The sequence below is a fragment of the Homalodisca vitripennis genome, chromosome X (assembly GCF_021130785.1).
Source record: "Homalodisca vitripennis isolate AUS2020 chromosome X, UT_GWSS_2.1, whole genome shotgun sequence".
NCBI lineage: Eukaryota > Metazoa > Arthropoda > Insecta > Hemiptera > Cicadellidae > Homalodisca > Homalodisca vitripennis.
Window position 1 is genome coordinate 56,459,635 of NC_060215.1, and position 23,705 is coordinate 56,483,339.

A 23,705-nucleotide genomic window follows, 5' to 3' on the forward strand; every position below is an offset into this window, starting at 1 on the left:
TCACATCATGTAGCATTCCCTCACAGCACCATTCACCCAGTCACATCATTACAACACCTTTCCACACTGTCAAGGTATCATTCTTCTTTTTTCTTTCTCATTTTCATTAACAGGTTCACATGCTCACAAGATCAACTTCGGTGACTTTGCTATAATCGTGGAGATGGGACAGTCTACGTTTTGCAAGTTGCTGAGATGTCAAATAGAAGACATTTTTGTCATCCTTTTGTCTAAGCCATTCATAAGTTCTTGCGACATGATGGCGTTTTTTCGATTTTGATAGTGCTAATCAAAGCAAGGCATTGGAAAATTTCTAAGATAAGTACCTTTACCCAACAGAAATGATACTGTATCTACAAGAACAACTTCGGTGAGTTGCAAACTTGGAACAATGTCAACGTTTGAAGGGCTGGGGTTCAAAATAGAAGACATTGCATCCTTTTGTCTAGATAAAAATGATGGCGTTGACACTAACTCCCAAAGCAAGAAAGAAAAACTGACCTTTCCAACAATACGTATCTAGATGAGAAAAACAAACACTTTTTTCGTCGAGCTTGTCGATAAATTGTTAAAAATAAAAACAAATTAAACAATCTAAGTAAACTTTTTGAAAAACTTTTTATTAATGGTTAACAAGAGTTTGGCAAAGCATGTTGTTTCTTTACTTCAAACCTTGTTAAAGTAAAATACTTTTGTAAAATAAAATTACTTTTATTTAAGAAAGTTTGCAGTGTTTTTTTTTTAATTACCATCAATTTACATTTTTGGCTCTTAAGCTCCTTTAGCTATTGATGTCTTCAAAAATTTATCTTACCTAGTTGTCATTAGAATACAGAAAAAGCATGGACACAATTCTCCGGTAGCAAAATGGCGCTGCTAGTGACGTCAAAGTTTTTGCCTCCTATCGGAGGCGCCCGGACATCGCACTATTTTTCATGTGCCTCCGATCGGAGGCGTTATGCACCTGACACATAAATCCATATGCCTCCTATCGGAGGCGGATTCCCATAACACGTGAAGCAAGCTATATTTCACTATTGTTCTAGTAATAGGACAATAAAATGTCACTAACCTAAATACAAAGATACTATTTACATATGTACATGTTCTTGAACGAGTTTAGCTCTTTACGGGGAGTGCCACTTGTCAAAGCATGCCAAGGCACACAATCCCGGCTCTCCTGGACACTGAGCGCAGATATACACTGTCATGGTTTTTTTCTTATCCTTTGCACATTGCCTGCACCTCTTTCTCAAGAACCTAGTTCATTGTGTGTCTCTTTTGTCTGTTTTGGATATAACGTGTCTGACAGTAAGTGCTTGTCGGGGGCGAAGTGGTGGTGTTGTAACATTTTTTGTCAACATCTTTTCAATTACTGCAATTCTGAAGCTGTACAAACTTGTTTTTTTTTCTGGGATTTGCTACAAGATACAACTTAAAACTATTTATCATGAGCATTTGTAGAAAATGAATAAACATCTTCTTGTACCATTGTAAGCTTTTGTGCTCACAACGATAATAGCTCATTAGCTGGTCGTTTCTATCAACTCCCTTCATGTGAGCATTGTAATAATCTATTGGCAATGGTTTTTGTCGTGGTTCACCATGTCTGTTATTTGACATTGCCCAATCATTTTCAAACCTGGTAGAAATGTACAATACATTGCGTTTATCACGCCATTTTCCTACCATTACTCCATCTGCATAACGCTCTATTTTTTCTTCCTTTTTTTAGTTTTGCTCCTACGACTTCTGGAGGGAGATGTTTTCTATTTGACAATAATGTTCCAGTGCAGTAGGTATCTTGAAAAAGAAGCTCAGAAGCCAGTGGAAAACTATTGTAATAGTTGTCCATATACAAAATATGGCCAGCTCCTAATTTTCCCACCATAAGATGCATCACCACCTTTCTGGCATGACCTATGCCACTAAGCTCTCCCCCTTTCCCAGAATAGACTGTAAACGCTAGACAAATTCCATCAGGCTCACATAAAGAGTACACTTTTATACCGTACTTATGGCGCTATCCAGAAATACACTGTCTGAAAAGCAGACGGCCTCTCCATAGTACAGTACCTTCGTCAAGGGAAAGTTCACAGCCAGGGTAATACACTTCTTTCATTTTATTGTTGAAATAATCTATCGGAACACGGATTTTTGATAGTCGGTCATCAGTTGGTTGTTGATTGTCTGAGAAGTGGAGACATCTAAAAATTAACAAAAATCGGTCCCTGGGCATTTGTTCTCTTACAAACTGGAAATTGGAACATTTTATCAGTCTTCCAATAATCATTTATTCTATTTAGTCGGACAGTTCCCATGTGGAAAACCAAACCTATAAATATTTTTAACTCGGCCACAGTATGGTCTGACCACTTGTTTATCCTAGAATTAGGTTGTAAACTGTCTGAAAGAAATACTTCCCAAGCATATGCATTTGTTTTGTCAACAATTGTTTGTAAAAATGCATCATCTAATAAATACTCCCACCAATCAAAAGGTGTGATGTCTTCAGGAAATGGTACCAGTATTTTATTTTCTTTTGTAAAGGATATATCTCTCAAGCCTGCAGTTCGGGGTTGCCACTGTGGGTTATAGATTATATTGTTGTTAACAACGTCATTGACGGTGTCGTCGTCCTGGTCAGACGCATCATTGGGATCTACGTCATTGATGGTGTTGTTATCCTGGTCACACTGCATATTCTTGTGCTTCGTCAAGGTCACTGTCATGGCGATGCGGCGTGTTCAAGTTGTCTGAATCTTCTGACTCACTTGAATAGTAAATGTCATCTTCACTGTCTAATAGCATTCGGTCTATTTCACTACTTCGTTCTACACGTTCCATTATCACAAATAACAAAAACACTATATATATATACACTATACATCATGGCTTATCTCAACCAGCCTAAACAAAGTACAGCACAACCCAACAACAAAACAACAGGCTCACATAACCTCTTAGCGTTCACTATTCTGTTCTATTTCACTGCTCCGATCTACACGTTCCATGATCAGAAATAACAAAAACACTATATATATATATATATATATATATATAATACACTAAAAATCATGGGTTATCTCAACCAGCCTAAACACAGTTTAGAACGTATGTCAACTACAAGCTAACAACAAACAACAGGATCACTCAGCCTATTAGCGTTCACTGACCTATTTTCATACACCATTCCCGAATGCCTCTGATCGGAGGCGGACGCACCCGACGAAAGAATGACAGGTCTCCGATCGGAGGCGCCCGCAGTGAATGTGTTAAAAAAAAGAAAAGAACAATTCTTTACAAACAATTTAATATTCTATTCGTTTTAAAATATTAAGTTTTCAATTTTTAGTGATTTTTTTCCCGAACATCCGGTAAAATCGGCACTTTTCTGACAACTTTTGACATCCGGTAAAATCAGACGTTGGCACTTTTCAGACAACTTTTTACATCCGGTAAAATCAGACGTTGGCATTCAAAGGGTTAATAGATTTTTTTATTTCTTAACCCTTCCTACTCCATAGACGGATAAATTAGAACGGTAGACTTTGACCAGTTATATCCGATATTATAGATTATGTCTCTGGGAGAGCTTTTCAATTTACAAATGGCCTACAAAATGCTTGGTGCATGCACTGTGCTTATCACAGTTGCAAAGGAAGTATTTAACAGTTTTGTAAATAGTTCTTTTTGAATTTTATCAATAAATACGCTAATTTTAAGTAAAATGCCCGGTTTTATACTTTTTTTTCTTTTACCTTTTATAATTAAGTTGTAATAAAAACTAGCTTTCAACTTTTTTTTACTTGTCTTGGTGGTATAGGAAAGTTAATGAATTTATTAGTGGTGTGCGAAGGATTAAATATTATAAGTGAGCAGACATTAACATTTAGAGATTGGATCAAATAGCAAATCAATATATAATATATTTTAAAGCCACACTACAAATGGCTGACACATAATTAAATATTTTTGGATAGTAAAATACCTGAAAGATTTTTGTTTGATGTTGTTTGCCCTCAAATTGCTGATCAAACAAACTATAATAATAGGTTAAATATGATTGAGCTATCAAATGATCCTCGAATAGTTGTTGAATCATTATTTGAGTTTCATAACTCATCCTCAGGTCTTAAAAATATATTCTTACACAGAAAGAACTAACAGGATCTTGTTTTATTACAATGAATAACACTTCCAATTCATTAAATAATCATCAATTGATTAGGGCCTAATTGAAAAAGGTAAGCCCTATAAAGAGGGCATTCTGATTTAAGAGGGGTTAAGTTAAGAGTTATTTAGAATTAAGCTTTATCCATTAACTAACAAAATAATAACCTATTATTGTAATTGAAATACAAGCGTATTTTATTTACTATTTTAGCTATTTATTTGCGGCTTACTGACATTTTACTGTTTTTAAATATCTAGAAAAACAACACCTACTTCTGGGACTACTTTACAAGATATTTTAAAACATTCAGTCTGTTATTGCATTTATGTGGCTACATAAAATAAATGTTCTATTCTGTATATTTAAATCATTCTTATCTTATCCCAAAGGACTCTTAACTTAAAATATTATTTAACTTACATCTCTTAAAGAAGGCTGCTCTTGTTTCCATCGATGATACAGAAGTAATTCGGCCTCTCTCTTACGGGATTCCTCTGAGCGTCTCTTCAGCTCAAGATTTACAGATTTCAGTTCCTCCAAAGGCATCCAACCAGACCTTCCAGATCGATTCAGTTTCTAAAATTAGCAAGAATTTGAATTGCATCAAGTTTCTACTCTTTCTTTACAATTTACATTTTGATTGTTTTAAAAATGTATCAATCCTGTGAGGTCTACCTAAATACTTAGTGTGTAAAATATACAGGGTGGCACAAAAGTCACTGGACAGTTGGTTAAAACAAGACTAAATTTATTTGAAATTATTTTTTATTACAAACAATACTTACAATTATTTTTTATATTCAAATTGTTTTCCGTCTTCATTAATACATCTTTGAAGTCTTTCTGGAATACTGTTACATACTCTACGGCATAGTGTAGGATCATTGTCCAAATCATAAAATGCGTCATGTATGTAGTCTTTCAGTTTGTCAATAGTATGAGGCTTTCGAGAATAAACAGAGTCCTTGACTACTCCCCATAGGAAAAAATCCATTGGTGTGATATCTGGTGAACGTGGGGGCATGTCAATATCTGCCCTTCGACCAATAACTTTTCTTTGGAAACGTTCGTTTAAATAATCGTGAACGGCAGTGGCGTAATGTGGTGGAGCACATTGTGTTGAAAGTAAAGTTCTTGAAAGTTTTCTGCGTAATTTTGAAGTATATCCAAATATTTATCTCCTGTCACTGTTCCTTCAAAAAAATATGGTCCAAGTACGCCAAATGATTATGCTGTTATTTTTTTTCTTCTTTTAACCAACTGTCTAGTGACTTTTGCGCCACCCTGTATGTTAACATAATTCTTTAGATAATAGGCACCAAAGCATTTTTGTTTAATCGGCTTATTCCTCTTAAAATAGAGTTCCACATAAATTACCACAAGTAAAATAGTTTGTCATAAATATTGTTTTTTTTGATTATAGGTATTTAAATAAGACTTTCCAACAATAACAATACATAGTATCCTATGAGGCATTTTAATATTATTTTATACTTTAAACTTAAATAATTAAACAACTATTCAAAGTTTGTTTAATGTATTTAAAAGCTTTAGCTTTTTTAATTTTAATCTTTGTATTTGATTACCAAAATAATAAGTAAGAAAAAAATTCCTTTCAAACAACTTTTATTTTGTTATTGGGTTGTTTTTGAATATGCAAGCATACTGCAAAGCCTTATTTGGAATTATATGCTACCACAATACAAAAATTATTTTTGCTAAGAACATACGCAATGTAAGGATGACAGGATTTCAGACATTCGCCATTGTTATACGTTACAAAAGGTATAACACATCCTTTTGTACGAGGGTCTTCCAGAAAGTAAAGAACGTTTTGTTATAAGTCAATAAAAACAAAAGATAAGAGCATGAAAATTTATTTATAAATACTTATAAACTTACTCTATTTTTCTACAAAATCGCCGGAACTGTCAAGGCACTTGTTGTAGCGTGGCACCAGTTTTTCTATACCGACGTTATACTGTTCTGCCGCCAAGGAATGAAGCCACGTTTTTACTCCTTCTTTGAGGTCTTCGTCACCCAAAAAGTTTTTTCCGCCTAAAAACACTTTCAACTTTGGAAACAAGTGATAGTCACTCGGAGCCAGATCTGGACTATACGGAGGGTGTCCGAAGATTTGCCATTTGAAAGAATTGAGTTCTGCTTTGGTTCGTGCACTGCAATGAGGGCCGAGCATTGTCATGGATCAGCACCACTTTCGACGACAGCATTCCGCGTCGTTTGTTCTGAATAGCGCGGCGAAGCCGATGCAAGGTCTCGATGTAGGCCTCTGAGTTGATTGTTTCGCCTCTCGGCATGAACTCCACATGGATTAGGCCTTTTCGGTCCCAAAAAACTGTTGCCATCAATTTCCTGGTGTTCAAATTTGGTTTTTCTTTCCTGTTTTTTGTTGGTGAATTCGAGTGATGCCATTCCATTGACTGGAGCTTTGTTTCCGGGGTTCGATAGGAAACCCAAGTTTCGTCACCCGTTACGATGCGGTCAAGAAACGCATCACCTTCTTCGTCATACTGAGTCAAAAACTCAAGAGCTGCTCCCATCCGTTTAGTCTTGTGGACATCAGTAAGAATCTTAGGCACCCAACGAGCACACATTTTCTGATAACCAAGACGTTCAGTCACTATTTCGTGCAAAAGCGACCTTGAAATTTGTGGAAAAAATTCCACTAGACCACTCAAAGTGAAACGACGGTTTTGTTGAATTTTTCCATCAACTTTCGCTGCCAACTCGTCAGTAACGAGTGACGGCCTTCCACTTCGTTCCTCGTCGTGCACATTAGTTCGACCTTCCTTAAATTGAATGCACCATTTTCTCACTGATGACTCGTTCATCGCATTGTCACCGTAAACTGCCTTAATTTGCCTATAAATTTCAATAGGTCGAACATTCTGTGCATTCAGAAACCGTATCACACTACGCAGTTCACACTTGGCGGGATTTTCAATTAACGCCGCCATTTTAAACTTTCACAGGAGACGCAAACGTGACCTCACGGTACCGCTACTCAGCTCACACTGAGGCAGAAGGTGTGGCTAACGAACAAGCTATCTACCGCGGTGGTGGGGGAACTGCGCCGCCGCCCGTGATGCGCAATCGTTCTTTACTTTCTGGAAGACCCTCGTAACATATAATGATAGCAAATGTCCAAAATCCTGTTAGCCTTTCAAACCTTCTATCGTCAATAACAAACTTTAAACAAAGAATACACAATGTAATGACCACAAAATTATTTTTAGCACAGTTAATATTGAGCTGTGTCATGTAATTTCAAAGCATTTAGATGGTCGAATGTGTGACCAGTCCAATATATCTGATTGTGATAATTTACGTCAGTTTGGCACTGCCTAGTATATTGGACCATTGCATGAAAAGGACATTATTTACAAAAGTAACAAGATATTGTACTAAAAGGGTTTTGTAATTGCAGTGTTACACCAAACCATACTCTTCACTCATTCCGCACAGGAAACATATTTTGTAGCTTTCATACACAATTTAAATATAAACAAACACACAAAATTAATAGTTGTATCTTTAATATTATAATATAAAATTTTAAAAAAAAACCCGAATCATTTATTTATTATTTTGTAAAAAAACAAGGGTTAAATAAATAAAATATTACTTATATTATTTATAAAATTTACTCTCAATATTCAACTTTAAATACAAACATTGTAAATGGAACTCATTCAGATATGGCTGACTTTCTTTTTAAGTAATACTTACAAGAAAATTGAGAGACAACTAAATTTCATGTTTAAAGATTGTTTCATAATTTACTGTTATCAAAAACTTTAAATAATAAAACGTCAGTTGAAAAATTATGGATAGTAGATTTTCACATTTATAACACAAAACATTGTTCAAAACAAGTTTTGAAGCAGCAAACAATATACAGCAAACACACACAATATTACTCCCTATATACAAAGGACTAGGGTTGCTTATCAATTATTTTGCACAAACAGGTTCAGGAGAAGAACACTGAAGAATTTATATCCAGCATATGTAGACCTGTGTATTGGCAAAGTGAAGTCCTCAGCATGCCTTGTGTTGTATGCATGAATGTCTTGGTGTTGTTGAACATTGTGAAATTTAGCTATTATGATGCATTTCATAATGTAAATGCATACAGCTGTCAACAGTTTTCACTCTCTGAACATTTCCCTACAACTCTCTCTATAATCCAGGCCAGCTATAATCCTCACAACCCTCTTCTGGAGAACGAGCATCATCCGCCGAAGACTTTCTTTTGTCAAGCAACAATCCCATAACTCAAATGGCTTTCAAATAAAACAAAATAGGCTGTTAATGTGGCTCTATTGATGCTAATAGCTCTACGTATATTGAGTGCATATAGTGCTGAGTTTAGTCTAAGATATAAGCTATTGATGTGATATTTGCAACGAAATATTGTCATCAATAATAATACCTAGGTAATTTGTTGAGGTAACAGATTGGAGATTTGGAAGATCTAAAATTGTATTCCTCTTCATTCTAAACAAAATTTGCATTGTATTTGATTTATTAAAAACTAGGTCATTGTTCAAACAACAGTCCATAGCAAGGTTCTCAACTATATATGAGTTTATTTATACTATGTCATTGGCAGTTACAAACATTGGCACTTGTTGGGCCACCTCAACAATCTGCTGTTTGCCCTCCAGGTAGGCAGAAATCCACAAAAGACTGTATCCTGTAATACTAAATTACATAGTTTTGATAAGATCATGTCATGGCTTAGACAGTCAAATGTTTTACTGACATCAAGCTGTATCCCCACTATTGCTTTCCCAGACTCAATGTTATCCACTAGGTATTCAAAAAGCTGAACTATTGCTGTTATAGTGCAATGTCTTTTGATAAAACCATGCTTCTCTGATAGGAGGTTGTTCAATTTTAAATGATTAAACAATCTAGTAAGCACAATTTTTGAATTGATTTTGAATTTAGTTGAAATTAATAAAATTGATCTGTAATTTTCAATTAGGTTTTTACTGGATTTTTTATGTAGAATAAATCAAAGAATGTTATGTAGAGGTAAGTGGCCTCTAAGATGTTAGGTTATGGTAGGATTTATGGTAATAAAGTATTTTCATTTCATTGTTCTGTTTAAATAACTAAATTAATGACAGAATCAAGCACTTTAGATTTTAACATTTTTTTTCAGCAACCAAAGAATCCTGACTGTTTTAATGTGATATATACTAACATACGAAGTATGAGAGCTAATTTTAATAATTTCAGGTTTTAGTACATGCTCGGCACTCCTCAATCTAGTGGATGACATGCTTTCAGATAAGGATGGTGGTTTGGAGAGTTTGATGATTGCATTGGACTTCTCACAGGCCTTTGACTCGGTAAACTTTGAGTTGATGCTGGCAAAGCTGGCTTTCTATCGATTTGATGAAACTTTGGTTAGATGGTTCTCATCTTATTTATCTGGGCGAACGCAGAACACAAATGTTGATGGAAAATTGTCATCAGCAATTCCTAGATCTGTTAGAGTTCCTCAAGGCAGTTGCCTGGGACCCATTCTCTTCCTCATATATACCGCAGATCTGAAGGATCAGTTGATATACTGCTTGCTAAGTTCTTATGCTGATGATTCACAGCTGTTGTTGTCTTATCGAACCGGTGAGTCGGCTGAAGCTGCAATCATGACTTGTAGAGAGTAAAGAGGTGGTCAGATGATCATGGTCTTCGGCTAAACTCCGATAAATGTTCTGTTTTGTTAGTAAATGGCTCATCTTTGAATGGCCAATCAGTAAAGTGCATGGCTGAAGGTTGTATCCATGTAGACGGTAAACCTTTGACTTCATGCAATACTTTGAAGGTTCTTGGCGTCCCTCTTGATTGCCAACTCGACTTTTGTTACCACGTGAAATCCATATGTAAAAGTGTTACAACCAAGTTGAAATTTATATCTAAGCTAAGCACAATACTCCCCGTCTCTTCTAAATTAAAAATTATAAGATCAAAAATGTTCCCATTAATAACATATGCCCTTCCAACCTTTGCTTTTAGTTTAACACGGGAAAACGTGATGGTTCTCACCCGCTTACAGAAAAGGGCATTGAGATTTGTTTACGGTTTGAGGAAGTCTGATCACATAAGCAAGTACCGATTAAAAGCTGGGGTGATGTCGGTAGAGGGTTGCTCCCATCTTCAAACCGTTAAGCTGATTCATAATGTTCTTCAGACGGGAAGGCCAGAATATCTTAGGAGAAAGCTGGTTTTTAGGCACAAGGTGAGTCAGCACTGTACTCGACAGGATGGTCTATTAAACCTACTAAGGACAAGTTTAGAGACAGGGAAAAAGGCATTTAGACACTTTGGACCAAGAAAATATAATGCTCTGTCCACTGCAATAAAAAACCTCAGACTCTTAATTTTTAGAAAAATTAAAAAAATTAAAAATTTAAGAAAAGTGTTATACGCATATTTAAGTGATAAATGTTACTCGTAATTTTATCATTGTGTGATCTATGTATAATGCATTTTGTATACTTTGACAGGAGTTGTCATGAAAAGCAGAGTTTGTACTTTGATGAACGCTCGACCAATAAAGACATTTTTATTTATTTATAAATAAGAAATATTTTCTATAAATTCTCGGTTATAAAACATTACCTACTATTATCAGTATATACTAATGCTATTATAATCTTTTTTCCTAACTGAAATACCAAAGTAAAAGTCTAAACTGTTTTGTGTGTAGTCCAAACTTGCAAGGACAAAATTCATTCAATTATAATCAAATTCTTACATTTATGTTTTACTTTAACATTTCATTTCACTTTAAAATGAAATATTATTAATACTCGTTAAAGTATTTGTTATGAATTATTGAAAAAAGCTTACAATCAGACCAAAGTAGACTTGATTATATAGGACTATCCAAGGTTATACTACCAGGAAATTCCTTAATATTTCTAATGATATTATATACTTATTGTTCATAAATGAAACATTGACCAATACCTTTATTTCATCTTCATAGGATTTTTGTTCATTATCAAGAACAGTTCTCAGTTTTTCTCTACGTTCTGTTAGCGTCTGTTTCTTCTTTTCTCTCTTTTCAGCTTCTACTCGTGCTTCTTCACTGTAAAACAAGTCAAAGAGAATATTATGTGTATACCAAGTTATATCACAGCCTTAAAAACCACTTTAATTATACCCCACAGTTTGATAGTTAAAATAATGCTTATAATTTATGATTTATATGAGTTATTCTACTTATTTAGGTAACATTTTAAAATTTGGGGCACCAAATATAATATAGTTACATCATTTTCAATAATACTAGCACTAATGTTTGGAATTATAATGCCAATTTTTATAATATTGATTTTTTTTTAAAATGAAACATGCACTACTGATATACTCATTGTTTTACTTGGGAAGAAAAGCTAGTTAAAGTTTCAAAACCTTCCCAACTCAGATAGTGAATACTGTGTACTCTAAACAACAGCTTGGTTCTCAACTAGGGTAACCAACCATCCCAAAAAAAATGGAAACGCCAATTTTTCTTACTGTCTGTTCCGATTCATGAAAAGTTTAATTGGGATACGTAAATGTAATTTTTGTATGGTGTTTTTATCTGTACCCAATTCCATTTTGTCATTTTGTTACAAGAATCAAGAATGTCTATTAATTGTCATACCACAAATACATTGTAATGTCAAAGTCCTTATAGCAGAAGGGTTATACATATATACAATATAACACCTACAGCATAAATAATATATAAATATATACTACATACATACAGTAAATAGTACAAGTCAAAGGCAAATTTTAAAGGAGTAAATTATCTACATTAACCTTATATCAATTCTTCTTATCTAAATCACAACTGTGTTTTATTTTTGTTAATTTTTAAAGTAGACTATCATATTTGTGAACATGACTAATCGTGAGTGTAAGTTTAAAAATAAGTTGTCTGAAAGGAACTGTATCATACGGACGTCATTAATATGGTATCAACTCCCGACGTCTGTATAATGCAGATATGTACTTTTTATTATTTTACTGGCCACCTATTTCACCAAATGCTTTGAAATTCCACAGACTTGTGTAAAAAGATGTATTGCATCGAAATATAATTGTTCATAAAGCTTTGACTTCATATTTTGTCAGTTTGTGTTGAGAAATTGCAATTCATCTCAGTAACTGCTCACTGATTATCACAGACAGCAGTATTTCGCTATGTTGTGAATATTCCACCTTGCTTAATGTTATTAGGTTAAAACAGTATAAATTATGGCAGTTAAATATTAGATTGTAACTTATTTTATTTGAAAATGAGTAAAATGAATCGTTTGAAATCTTCCATCATTGAAAATACACCAATTACTATCTTAGTTGCAAGTGATGTGGATGTGGGCAGTGACAGCTATCTTGAAATTCCTGAAAACATATTCTATTTATGTAAATATTGTATTAAAATGGTTTTTTTTTTTAAATATAGGCTAAGTGGAAATAAACAATATTAGTGTTTGATCAAATGACTCCTTTGATAAATTTTTCAAAAGAAATTTTAGACTGAGTGATCCAGAATGAATCGATGAAATTCCATACAAAATTAGTCAATTCTTTTAAATCTGTGACAACAGATTAAACTACTTTCGACATAGTGTAGTTGCATTGATTATATTGTTCCAAAGATTACCAAAGAGATTTTTATGATTAGAAAATTGATTAATACGGTCTCAACTGATGATCTTCTTCTAATTCATCATAGCTATCCATTCACTCTTAATGGGTGCTGCATTTTTCTTTGCTAATTTTTCTTATTCTCAAAGTTTTTTTGCACTACAAAATAGAGCAAGAGTTTTTTTTCTAATAAAAATAGCTGATCGACCTTGAGATTGACTAGTTCTATAGAAACAACACATCTCGTCATCTTCTAAAGGAAATTCTTTATTCTCAATGATTTCTGAAACAGAATTAACTATACACTTCCATATATTTGTATATGAATTATATCATACAGTATTATATACTGTATATGATATGAGGTCGAGTGGTAGAGAATTTTACAGCCCTAACTCCACCTCTTTAAAAAAGGCATTTTTCATTTCATTTTATAATTCAAGCTGAACCCATATGAGCACAAATCAAAGGTAAAAATCATGAAATTAAAAAGGTGGTATAGTTCTAATTAACTTATTTTACGTTTGTGTTATTTTTTCACAAAGGCTTATCATAAATCTCTTAAATTACTGACCATACAGTGAGAATTTGTCAATAACTTTCTCCCGGTCATATTGCTGCAACGCACTTCTGGCACTAATGGACTGTATCGTCGGCCACTCTGCCGCTGGAGAACACTTTTGTGCTTTGATTATTTTAACAACTCCAAAAACAAAAAATTCAAAACAACCTGTTACATGTTATACATTGTTGTAAATATTATTAAATTCTCTATAATATAGAGCTATTTGAAAAATTAGTAAGCCTTATCACCTAAATGCCTACTTGGACCTGCCATCTTAGTAGTAAAGAAAGCATAAACCAATGGCAAAACTCCATAAACAAATAACAATATGATGTCAGTGAAGCAGCAGTTGCAGAGAATTACAAATAGCGGTAATAATTATGATTAATAGCAGCATAAGTCAAAAAGATTTGTGATGCGAAATGGCTACAATTATTCAATGGATGGAGACAACGATAATAATCCATTACCAGTTCCAAAGAGCAGTATGGCAGCATCAATGATAAAGGAGATAGTGGTGATAGTAAATGAATGGATTTTAGCACCAAGCTTCCCGCCATGACAATTTCATTGTCCAGGATAGTGTTAATTTCCTAATTTTTTTCAAATTCCATAATTAATACATTTTGACACCATAATTTCTTCTTTGTGGTAGATTGATAACTTAAAAAAAGTAAAATAATTGAAATTGGATCTGTATTTATTTCACAGAAATTTAAATTCTAGTTGAATAGTATAGATATTGCCTTTTATTTATATATGATTTGTGTAATAATTATTAATAATGAAAGCGATTTCTATTAAGAGTTAAAGAATGACGCCCTCTCAGGCAGCACATCAGTGACAGAACCTCTTCTATTCCATTAAAAACCATTATGCATTTTTAATTTGTCTTATTAACACGTTTATCTTGAGTACCATATATTTCAACATTTTTATCCAATTAAAAGTACAAGTTAGTTACAAATAGGATGAAATGCATGAGTGATGGTTCAATGTAGAATCAAAATGGTGTCTATTCACTAATTACTTTTATTCGCTAAGGCTCAGCCTGATCAGCATGAACTTCTGATGTATGTATATATATATTATATAATATATACATGAAATATACTTTCTTAAACTACTAAAACCTTATAGCTTAGAGGAAGACACGATTATGTTCATTCTAGCCACAAGTTTTCAAGAACAAAATCCTACCTCTAATATCTTGGTTTCTTCAATAGATCCAATTTCAATCAACAATTACAATTTTACAGTAATAATAGAATATTACAAAATAATGACTCATTGCCTAATATGTAAAAAATAGTAAATGTCACTTTTCACATTAAAATCGAATACATATTCATGTTATTTACCTCTGTTGAAAATATCTAGGAGATGTCCAAGATTCATATTTGGATGTTGTTACATCCCATGTTTTAAAATACTTGGCTACATTGTTCCAATGTTCTTGTTTACGTAGCTCAGCATTTCGACGTTGAACATGAATCTCTTCTTCTTGTCGTGCTGTACGTCTTCCACTGTTCATTTTAGCCTACAAAATTATTAATATATTATGTATTTAAAGAGGTGTATGTTGCTAACACAGCACTTTTAGAATTTTGGTTTGAAACCAAAACGTATATAATAAATACAACCAAAATATTAGAATATGTACCAATCAGGAACCATAAGTTGTGTAGCACATTCAGGAATGTTAAGTAGACACTAATGCACTACATAGTACATAATTAATGCTATTAAATACTTTTTACCTGTTTTGTGTCAACTAATACTCAAATATTACCATCTTTGTATATAACAAGTTATGTATCAAAATTACTGAGTCAGTGAAAATGGTACGAGAAATTCCAAACATGCCAGACAATTATGCCTCTGGCATGTGTACTTCACAAGATATTGTGTACTGTAGTTCGGATCAAGTGAGTGCTTTTTAATCATGGATCAACCAACCACTAGTTCGATGAATCTTAGTGAATTGTGTGTGCCAGTGTTTTGTCGGGCATGTTAAGAGTTTACGTTTTGACCGAAACGAGATTATTTATTTTAATGGTAAGTGTTCTCTGTTACTGTCCATTTATATATTATGCTAATATTGGGTTTTTACATGATTATTACGTTTTTTACACTTTACATAAATTTCTTTGTATTACCTATCAATTTATATTTCTGATCAGCCCCTCTAGAATTTGATATTTTACTGATAGGTACTATCTCGAGGGATGTTTTTCTTTAGTTGACATCAGTGCGGGGCAGCCAAAGATGCTGCCACAGCCCGCGCTGATGGCCGAAGGCACTTGTCACAACCCGATAACAACTAATAAATTTGTAGCTCGAAAATTAAGAAAAAAATCATTCATTTGGGTCAAAATTTTACTCATTTCAGTATTATTTTTCATTTATGTTTCCAAAGATGGTGGCGCATCTGATAACGTCACCATGAGGTTGAATCATGGTCACAAAAGGTCACATGACGCTCAACGCGGTTGTATAACATGGAAACATTGTATAACATGTATTAACAAAGTCAAATATTAGAGAAATATTGCACTGTGCGTGAAAAGTAGTTCCATTTTTATGTTCTACAACTTCGTTATTTTTTATTTCCACACTGTGAGACCTTATATTGTTTTGTAGAGTCGGACAATTCCAATAAGTTAATAACGTGAAACTCGTATTTCGCCACTCTGGCCGTTACTTTTTCAATTACCATATGTTGTGCAAATAATGCATGATAACCTGAGAAAGCCTTGACAAGATATGTAGCCATACAACTTAAGTTCTACATGTACAATGAAAGTGGAAGCCTATATCGATGATTCCTATACATAGCTGACACATACACAAACAAATTGAATACAATCATCACCATTCTATTGTAAGTAACTGTGATTTCTAATTTTGATCAAAAACTAATTTTGAACTCACATTTCCTTATAGATATTTTTTTGAGTTTTTTACTTATCATCTATAATTGACACAACTGATTGACTGAGCACCCGCAACAACTAGTTTACATGTTAAACACAGACGAAACAAAACAAATAAACTTTGAATCCTACACACAGTATAACCTAATTCCGCTTAAATTAAATACTGGAAAGTAAATTAATAACAATACTTCTGTTATGAAATTCCTACCTCATTGAGACTCACTTGATTGAAGCCCGGTATAGAATTTTAATAGTTATAATAAAACTGTGTCATAAGTTACAGTTAACTAAATAAATGTCACAAGTATAGAACTAGGCAGTAATCACTATTGCCTAAACCGATAAACAATTTTTTTTTTCTTTTCTGTTTATAATAAAGGCTCGGGCATAATCCCATGCAGCCTCGTGGTTCACTGTGTTGTTAAACCTCTGTGGTAATTTAATTGGAAAGAATTAGTTATTATTATTAGTTTGGGTTTAATGTATTGGACATATATGTTTTGTGTACCTATACTGTTTGTGTTTGTTAATAAATAGCGGGATTACTATGGGATTCTATAGATAGATATTCAGGATTTGGGGAGTCTTCCCGCCAGGGGTCCTTCAGGCATTCCTAATCCGAAATATGGACCACGGATATAAAGGCCAAAACCAGGATACATATATGTATTGTGTTTTGTTGATTTGTTATTAAATGTATTTGTTTATGGTCATGAGAAAGTTATTTATTTCTTTATATACTTTTGTGTCTTCTAATTTCATTAAATACGTTAAGTTAATATTAGATATTGATGTTAAATTTTTAATTAACTTAAAGCACCGATCTCTTGCATATTCGTAGGCTGGGCACTGTAAAATTACATGGTCTAGTGTTTCGCGTTGAGCTTGAGTGCAGCTTAGACACAATGGAGTGAAATATTTTTTTAATATCATATAGTCTAGCGTTTACCTTGGCATGTCCAAACCTTAATCTAATAATATTTACCATTTCCCTTCTGTTGAAGTTTGCATTACTATACCATCGATTATGAATAGTCGTTGTCTGAATTTGTTTATACCATTGCGCTTTTTGTGATAGTTGGTACTCCTTTTCATTTTCTGCTGCAGATTTTCTCCGTTGGTAGGCTTTGAAATCATCTGGTGGAATGTAAATATTTGTTATCTTGTTGCCGTTTGTTATTGAGTCTTTGGCTAGGCTACCGTCAAACAGGCTAACTTGGGACAGTAGGTTAACTTGGGACGTTTTGTTGTTTTGTTTATTTTTTTTTTTACTGCTCCCACGTGGAGTTGAGTTAATGAGCTTTGAAGAGTTTGAGTGTGCTGTCAGTGTATTGTTACTGGTTTTTCATCACATTCTGGACTTTTAATCATCAGGTAAGTGTCATTCAGTAACTAAAAACATGTACTTATAATCTTATCATTAAAATTGAACCTTGCAAAACTTTGCTTGTACACACATTACTTTAAATGTATTAGGGTTTGAATTGGTTCAAAACATAACCTCAAATATGTAGTACACTTTCAATGTGTTGATCTTGCAGTGCTGCCAACTTTAATTGACTAGTAAAAAAAAAAATTCCCACCGGCACTGAGTGGTCTAACTTGGGACAGTGTCCCAAGTTACCCTGCTCTGTCTTTTTATGTGTATAAAAGTGTATAATAACTAATAATGTGTTTTATTGTTCCAGATTGACTAAAATGGATGGAAAAAAGAAAGAAAAGAACTTAAAAAAGAGAAAATATAAAGACTTTGATCATGAACAAATGGAAAAAAGCACTTACGGAAATTGGAAAAGGCATGTCCTTTCGTAAAGCTGCTGAAAAGTTTGGTGTGTCGAAGTCAACTTTAAACCGATACAAAAATGAAAAAAAAAACACTGGGAAGGTTGGCCCGTCCATATGTGTTTGATCAAGAAATTGAGGAAGTAATAGCAGAGTGTATAGCTTTGGCTGGAGATTGGGGATTTCCCTTTACCATTTTTGATATTCGACTAGTTGTGAAATCATTTTTTGGATAGGCAAGGTGTAAGTGAAAGGCGCTTTCAGAACAACATGCCAGGCAGAGATTGGGCTATTTCTTTTGTTAAAAGATATTCAAATACCCTGACAAAACGCTTATGTCAAAATGTTAAAAGATCCAGAGCAGGTGTGAATGCTGAAACAGTGAATCAGTACTTTGATGAACTTACAACAACACTAAAAGACGTGGACCCTCAATCTAATTGTTAATTATGATGAAAACAACTTGACAGATGACCCGGCGGAAGAAAAAATGTTATAGTACGGCGTGGAATACGCCACCCCGAGAGGATAATTGATTCGTCAAAGTCCAGTACCTCAGTTATGTTCAGTGCGGCTTCAGATGGAAGCTTATTACCACCACCATACATAGTGTATAAAGCAGAGAACTTGTATAGCTCTTGGTGTGAAAAATGGGCCAAAAGGTACTGTGTACAACAGATCAAAAAGTGGTTGGTTTCACTATGGAAATTTTTGAAGATTAGTTTAAAACAATAGTTTTAACCTTACTTCAAAAAACTTCAAAGACAGTCCTAAAGTTCTGATTGGAGACAATTTGGCGAGTCATGTTTCGCCTTGGGTTATTGATGAGTGTGTAAAGAACAAAATAAGATTTGTTTTTCTACCACCTAACAGCACAGGTATTTGCCAGCCGCTTGACGTAGCATTTTTCAAACCCCTAAAGGTGAAGTGGAGAGAAGTTTTGGATGAATGGAAGAGCAAAAATCGTGGAGGAGTTTCAAAAGATGTTTTTCCCTCGTCTACTGAATAAATGTTTAGTTTCTATGGGCCAGGAAGCAACTGTCAACAATGTTAAGTCAGGTTTCAAAGCATCAGGTGTTGTTCCTTTGAACAGAGATCAGGTTTTAAAGAGGTTGGCTAAGAAAAAAGAGCCGCAATCTAAAGACAGTGCAATAAGTGGTTCTAATCACTCTGTCATTGTAAACAGCTTTGAAGCTTACCTTGAAGAGGCACGAAAAAGTGAAACAACTCCACTAAGAAAACAAAAGAAGAAAAAAATTGATGTTGCTCCAGGAAAAAGTGTGATCCAGGATGACTTAAATAAGAACTCTAGTGAACCTGAAACAACAGAAGCAAAAAACTACTATACCAATCAAGAGAAAAAAGCCTACAGCTGAAAGAATCCAGTGACGAGGATTCGGATGGACACTATTCTCTTCATGATATGTCTGATGAGATGCACTTTTCCTCTGAGGATGAAGATGTCAGCGAAGAAAAAGCAGCTTGAAAGACCAGGTTGTAGTGGCGCGCTGCCTAAAAAAAACTGTGCAACTGCAAGATCTCACTCTTGATTCTTTCGTAGTGGTTGAAGTGTTGTATGACAAGGGAACTAAAAAGGAAAAGTGTAAAAAAGTTTAATTGGCAAGGTTTTATCTGTTAAAAAATTCTGATGTTGAAGTAAAGTTTCTTAGAAGATCAACCAAAGCCATGAATGTGTATATTTTTCCAGAAATCGATGACATTATGACCGTGGATTTCTCACAGATCTTGGAGGAAGTTAAGCCCATCAATGTGTCAAGGGGAAGATATATTTTTCCATATGAAATGGACTAAGTATATAGTTTTAATTCCATGTGTACTATGGAACACTTTGTTTTTCAAATTAAAATAATTATGTATTTCACACTTGAGTCTTAATTTATTTTTTCCACACGTTCTTTGTTCGTTTCATTTTTTTCCCAATGGGGAAAATATAGTACTTCATTATTTACACCATTAACATACTATAAAATTGGTTGAATCAATGTTATTTTAGCATGATCAATGTTTACCACAAAGTTCTCAGTCCCAAGTTAACCTGCAGAGACCTTAACAACTCTTTAACACAGAATTTATATGACTGTCCCCAAGTTAGCCAACCTTCAAGGGTAACTTGGGACACGTTTTTAATTTTTTTTTATCAACCTGGGTAATTTAGCGAAGATTTGAAAATGTTTTTTAAAAGTTTCTAACTAAGACCTAAGTTTTACATGAGAAAGCAAACTTTCCACTAAATTAAGAGTAGACATAAAACGGCGGGAAAGTTGAAAAACTGTCCCAAGTTAGCCTGTTTGACGGTATCTACATATTCATTGCAATAAATACCTGAGTGTCCCGGGATCCATTGAAATGTTACATTTTTACCACTTTTAATAACTTCATAGATAATACTCACTGGAATGCCTTCTCCTTTATAGCTGTTATAGACTTTATCGAGTGCTTGTATAGCTGCTTGTGAATCAGTAAATATTACTATATCTTGTTGTTCTATTGAGTTAAAGGTTTGTGTTGCTTTTAAAATAGCAAGTAGTTCCGCTGAGTAACTAGAAACCTGATTTTCTAATGAAAACTTACCTGTGATGTCCAGCTCTGGGACATAGTAAGCTGCACCTGTCCCCAATGTGGATTTTGATCCATCAGTGTAGAAGTGCAAATGTTGTTCATAGTTGGTATTGATTAGTTCCAAAAAGGTTTGTTTGGTAATTGTGCTATTGCTTACCTTTTTTGAAGTATGTGGATTGTCTATGTTGTGCTTAAATTTAATATTGTTGGTCATCATTAATATTGGATTGTTGAAATCCCAAAAGGTTTTGTAACTCTCCTTTTTTAATATATTTAAATCTAAGGAATGAATTTTTGATATAGATTGTATGTACAGTGGCTGATTTTTTTTCTTCCAGTATGACATACAGTCTGTCAACATTTTAAGAAACATTAAACTTCTGTATGCTGGATGATTTTCATGAGTTATGATTTTATAAATAAATTTATCACATAGAAACTTTCTTCTGTTGCTTAAGGATTGAATACCGGCTTCTGCTTGTAGAGCAATAATTGGTGTTGTTTTAAAAGCACCTAATGATATTCTTATGGCTTGGTTTTGGATTGAATCTAGTTTTTTTAATTCTTTTCTACATGCATGTCCATAAAGAAATGCCCCATAATCTAATTTTGCTCTTATTAAGCTTTTATATATAATCATTGCAAACTCAGGTGTTGCACCGTTAGTGCCACAAACTACAGACTTTATTATATCAACGTCTTTTTGGCATTTTAGAAACAATTTATTAATATGAATTTTGAAATCTAACTTATTGTCTATAATCATACCTAATAGTTTAATAGAACTTACTACAGGTATTATTTGATTATTAATTGTAATTTGTTTATCAGTGTTAATATTTTTTTCCGTGTGAATATTATTACCTTACTTTTGGTTGCATTGAATTCCAGATGGAGTTGACTGAAGTTTGATTGTACTGTGCTGAGAGTGTGTTGCATGTTTGTGTAGACTGTCTCGATATGTTTTCCAGAGGAGTATAAAACAATGTCATCTGCAAATTGAAGTGATTTTACATAATTAGGAATATAATCATTAATGTGAGCTATGTACAGTGCGAACAACAAGGGACTTAGAACACTACCTTGCGGTAATCCCTTATTCGTTACCCTAGTTATAGTTGACTTAGAGCTAATTAAAATTAATTGTCTATTGATTAGCCATGAATTAATATGGGAAATAAACTTCCATGGAATATTATAACACTTCAGCTTTCCTATTAATTCTGGTATGTGTACTGTATCATAAGCATTTGATAAAGCCGATAAACAATCTACAGCCGGTTAACCAACCACACATCAGTATATTAGGCTCGACCGAGATGACTCACATGTTTGACTAAGTAATAAGAGGAGAGAATGTGTTTGTGTATAGTTTACGTTAGCAACCATAGTGAAACTAGCGTAACTTTGTCGACCAGACCGTGAAGTTGTCGTACCTTTATATTCTGTGCGTAAATGTTGCAGTTCTCAGATTGAAGGCGCTATCAATAATTTAAAACTATACTAAGATGTTTACAACTAACTATAATAAAAGCACTTGTTCCCCAAATATACGCCGTTTTTCTTATTTAAACTATACGTAAAGGTGTCCTGTTAGTTGTATAATAACAAAATCCCAAATATAAGATCTTGACTGTAGAGGACTTATCACCTAAATTAAATACATGTTAGACGTGAGTTCACGGTTAAAATATCCCTCCTAAGACTAATCCAAACATATGCTCGCGTGCGTGCGTGCGTGCGTGCGTGCGTGCGTGCGTGCGTGCGTGCGTGCGTGCATGTGCGTGCGTGTGCGTGCGTGTGCGTGCGTGTGTGTGTGTGTGTGTGTGTGTGTGTGTGTGTGTGTGTGTGTGTGTGTGTGTGTGTGTGTGTGTGTGTGTGTGTGTGTGTGTGTGTGTGTGTGTGTGTGTGTGTGTGTGTGTGTGTGTGTGTGTGTGTGTGTGTGTGTGTGTGTGTGTGTGTGTGTGTGTGTGTGTGTGTGTGTGTGTGTGTGTGTGTGTGTGTGTGTGTGTGTGTGTGTGTGTGTGTGTGTGTGTGTGTGTGTGTGTGTGTGTGTGTAGAAAAAGGCCAACGTATTGGTATTAGTGTCTTCTATATTTCGCATTACTCTTCATCAGGTACAATTTAACAAAATTGAACACATAACATAGCCAAATCGTAAAATACAAACAGATAATAAATGAATAAACATAATATTTTTGAAATATAAAACAGATGTTTAAACTATAGTTATAAATATGTGATAAGTGCTCAGATCATTTTAATGAATTATCAAAGATTTAATCCAAAACGAAATTTTGATTTTGTGACAATTTTACAAGCTTGTTATAAGTATTTCTTAATGTCAATGTATTTGAATGGTTATTAATTTTTTGTATTGGTTTTACTTTATATAAATTGTTTGTTTTGTTTAGCCAATGTAGTCTTTCGAGCATGTTTTACATTGCATTTGATACACTACGTTTTTCATATCACATGTCAAATCGCTAATAATTTTGTAAATTTTTCTAGTTGAATTGTTTTTTTTTTTTTTTTTTTTTAATTCTGACGACTCTTATATTTGATTACATAACATGGGTCTTGATTTATTACATTGTTGTGTTTCCTTGAATTAAGTTTCCACATCAGAATCAGCAGGTAATTTTGGTTATAATATAGTCCTTTACGGTAGGAGGTCTTTTAAAAACAATACGTGGAATACTTTTCACAAATGAGCTGTAAATGGAGAATTTTGTAAGCCACTTTAAAAATGTTGTTAACTTTGTAGAGACTATGATGATATTTTGTAATTAATTTAGGCCCATTATAATCTTTCTTTTTGACACAATTATTATTAAGGCTATTTTTACTGAGCTGTAACTTTTCATTCAATAGCTTTTCAGGATATCCCCGTTTTAAAAACGCATTATATAATTATGTCTCACAGTAATTCTTAAGATCTCTATAATCAAGCCTTTTGTTTTTTTTCTGTTTAAATGCT

General features: G+C 33.7%; 1 protein-coding gene across 2 annotated transcripts in view; it reads right to left on the reverse strand.

The window, feature by feature from the left end:
* Positions 1 to 16,700, reverse strand: part of LOC124369017 (trichoplein keratin filament-binding protein-like) — a 36,472-nt gene extending 19,772 nt beyond the window's left edge. Inside the window, exons 1-4 of one of the 2 annotated variants that reach the window (XM_046826677.1) lie at positions 16,572 to 16,700; positions 14,786 to 14,964; positions 11,186 to 11,306; positions 4,598 to 4,753 (exon numbers count right to left, since the gene is read on the reverse strand). In XM_046826677.1, coding sequence (XP_046682633.1) covers positions 4,598 to 4,753; positions 11,186 to 11,306; positions 14,786 to 14,958 — 450 coding nt within the window. In that variant the 5' untranslated portion in view covers positions 14,959 to 14,964; positions 16,572 to 16,700. Of the gene's footprint in view, positions 1 to 4,597; positions 4,754 to 11,185; positions 11,307 to 14,785; positions 14,965 to 16,358; positions 16,498 to 16,571 lie in introns of those variants that run through there. The other variant, XM_046826678.1, reaches the window with a different exon arrangement.
* Positions 16,701 to 23,705: the final 7,005 nt, after the last annotated feature.